This window comes from Salvia miltiorrhiza, chromosome 7, assembly GCF_028751815.1.
Source record: "Salvia miltiorrhiza cultivar Shanhuang (shh) chromosome 7, IMPLAD_Smil_shh, whole genome shotgun sequence".
Taxonomy (NCBI): domain Eukaryota; kingdom Viridiplantae; phylum Streptophyta; class Magnoliopsida; order Lamiales; family Lamiaceae; genus Salvia; species Salvia miltiorrhiza.
In genome coordinates, this window is record NC_080393.1 from 49132257 (window position 1) to 49135429 (window position 3173).

The 3173-nt window shown below is 45.6% G+C and overlaps 1 protein-coding gene across 1 annotated transcript; it reads right to left on the minus strand.

Annotated features, from left to right (window-relative positions):
• Positions 1 to 338: 338 nt before the first annotated feature.
• On the minus strand, positions 339 to 1734 carry LOC130994605 (AT-hook motif nuclear-localized protein 22-like). The gene has a single exon (XM_057919660.1). The coding sequence runs from the start codon at positions 1314 to 1316 to the stop codon at positions 537 to 539; it is 780 nt and encodes a 259-aa protein (XP_057775643.1). The 5' UTR covers positions 1317 to 1734; the 3' UTR covers positions 339 to 536.
• Between the last annotated feature and the right edge of the window lie 1439 nt (positions 1735 to 3173).

The window sequence follows — 3173 nt, forward strand, 5'->3', positions numbered from 1 at the left end:
AACTCATCATGATTGAAAGTTCCAAACAATCACTAAATTAAACATCTCATTAATTTCCCTATTAAATCCTGTCTTTCTGTTGCAAATACTCACTTCATCCATAAAAGTAGTTTTTTTTTTTGTTATTTTGAAAGGTTTACAAAAATTAGTGCACTATTTTTAAAAACTTTTTATCACATTCTTTCTCCACTCACAATAAAATTAATTATCATTATTAACATTACTATTTAAGTAGAGTCCCTTCTCCACTCACAATACACTCGTGTCATCATCTTCTTTTAATTTTTGTGGACGAAGGGAGTATAAAATTACGATGGACTTTCGATCGATCGCGGGCGACATTGAAATCGGGGGCAGTAAGATAGATTACCGTTGTAAAAAAAGACCAAAACTTACACCAAATCAATAAGAAAACAACGATAAATTAATCCTTCTAGTATTTAAGCTGAAAATGTTGATAATCTGATAGTATTAAAAGCAAGTGAATTAATGGGAGCAGAAGCTTTGTATGAAGTTGAGAAATAAGATATATGGAGCTAGAATGGCGGCCTACCGGTTGCCCAAAACGCCTCGTTTTGCATCTGATTAAAAAGATTAGGCGGCATCCCTTGCAGCAAAGACGGGTCGCCCATGAGCTGCTGCTGCTGATTTTGCGGCGGCAGCGGCGGCGGCGATCCGCCCTGAACTTGAACCGCCGCATTCTCATCTTCCTCAAGCGGCAGCCTCTCGAACGCGGCATTGCTAAACGAAGCGGCCATTACGATGACGGGCCCCGACGCGAGGAGCTGCCCGACCACGCTGCCCCCCAGCACCTGCCCCTGCCCGCCGCCGAGGTATATAGTCAGCCCGGTGGCCGCGGGCGGGGCCGGCGGGGGGAGGAACGACCCCGACAGCGACAAGATCTCGAACCTGCCGTGCAGGGTCATGACCGCCCCCGGCGCCGCCGGCTGCCTTAGGGTTACATTAGTGACACTGCCGGTGCCGCTCATGACGCAGACGCCCCGCTGGCGGCGGCGGGCGAAGCTGGTGATGGCGTCCATGACATCGCAGCCGTCGGAGATCTCCATGACGTGGGTGCGGAGGGCGTTGGCGCTGTCGCGCGTGATGATGATCGGCGGCTTCGGCTTGTTCTTGGAGCCGGCGGGGCGGCCCCTCGGCCTCCGGTTGACGGACATCTCTCCCTCCCCGCCGCCCTCGTCATGGCCGCGCTTTAGGCTGCTTGTCTCGCTCTGCTCGTCTTCGCCGTGGCGGTGGAATTGCTGTTGCAGGTTGAAATCCCTCGTGTGGAATGCTGGTGGTAGTTGATGCCCCTCCATTCAATACACTACCGATTTTTTTTTCGACGAGATTTGTTGGATTTTAAAATATGTGAGTAGGAAATTGATCTTGATTGCAATACAATAAATGGTGTAATAATTCAAGAAAAGAGAAGGATTAGTGGAAGCTAGGTGAGAGAGAGAGAGGGAGACAGTGGACTTTGAGCTTGCTTTGCTTTTGCTATATATATATATATATATCTCTCTTTTGTAGCTTACTTTGTTTGAATCGGTAAATCAATCTAGCTACTCAGTGGAGGATTTGGGTGTTACCCACCAAATTTTGAGGTGAAATTAACCTCCATTTGCGACGGCGGCACAGAGGGTTTTCTGGAGTGATGAATACGGTTGGCTTCGGTATCAAAGGGCTACTTTTTGGATTAGGGTTCTTCGACTTTATTAATTTCTATACATAAAACTTTGTTCATATATAAGAGGTGGGCCTCTCTCTCTCATGTCTATCTAATGTATGTTCACACTATTACCTCAGCCAAATGTTCACCAAATTCAACTTCTATTTGTCCATATGTTGCATAAGGTCAGAATCAGCTTGAAAAAGAGGTATTTTAAAAACAAGGGTTAATTACGTAAAAAATCATGAACTTTGGGCCGATTTTCAAGTTTGCCATGCACTTTTTTTTTATTATCAAATTTTCCCTGAACTTAAGGGGTTGAACAATTTTTCCATGCTTTTTGCTCCAGTAAAGCTCCAAGCTGACGTGTCGCTTACGTGGTAATACCAAGCTGACCTGTCGCCTACGTGGTAATACCGAGTTGATGTGGCACGTAGTGGGGGAGTCGGCATAGCAGAGCAGAGTCCCACAGAGCAGAGTCGACAGAGCTGAGTCGTAGAGTCGGGCAGAGCTGAGTCGGGCAGAGTCGGCAGAGTTGCCTTTGACAAGGCTTAGTCAGCTCTGGAATTGAAGAATACTTTGCTCTGGAATTGAAGAATACTTAGTCAGCTATGGAATTGAAGAATTTTGCCGCTGCCCCGCCACCCTTCTCCACCACCACACCTCTTTCTCCATCGGCCTCCCCCACCACCATCACCAGATCCACCGCCCCCTCCGCTCTTCCACCCCTATCACCAGAGCTCCGCCATCGTTGACCACCATCTTCTCCTGCATCGCTATCATCTTCTTCGATGAGCCTGGGGCCTCCATTGAAGGAATCGGATGGGTGAATTGAAAATTTGTCGATTTGGGGAATGGGTTTCCTTTAATTGTTGGGAAATTTTCGATGTAGTCGCTGCGGATTTCTTTCCGACGACGATGGTGGTGGCATCTTTGGGGGTGGACGAAGAAAGAGCAGTAGATAGAAAATTAGGGCCCTGCAAGACTGAGGGCAGGGGTGGTCCGGTGGGCGGCTCCTCGTCGGAGTTCAGAGAGGAGAAGACGGGGACTGGAATTTGAGATAAAACGACGTCGTTTTACCCCCAACTAAACGACGTCGTTTTGGTTTCCGTCCGGCGGCGCCATGTCATATTTCAGGTGACTGAAAAGTGCCATGTCAGCACTCTATTTGGGGTTTTCTCAAAACCATGGCAAAATTGATCAATTGGTTAAATCCTGGGAAAATTTGATAAAAAAAAAAAGTTCATGGCAAACATGAAAATCGGCCCAAAGTTCATGATTTTTCGTGTAATTAACCTTAAAAACAATTTGGTTATTCTACCAAAAAAAAAAAAATAGAGTGAGAAATAAGAATAATGAATAAGTTAATATAAATTTTAGAAGTAAATTGTTTGTAAACACAAATAAAGTATTCAAATAAGATGAATTTTTGCCCCCTTTAAGATTAATTTGAACCCATGTTTAAATGGCTGCTTATGCATTACTATCGAATTATTCGTAGATT

Bases quoted from the DNA above. Each gene is read 5' to 3' on its own strand.
- LOC130994605 (XM_057919660.1), bottom strand. From the start codon at position 1,316: ATGGAGGGGCATCAACTACCACCAGCATTCCACACGAGGGATTTCAAC.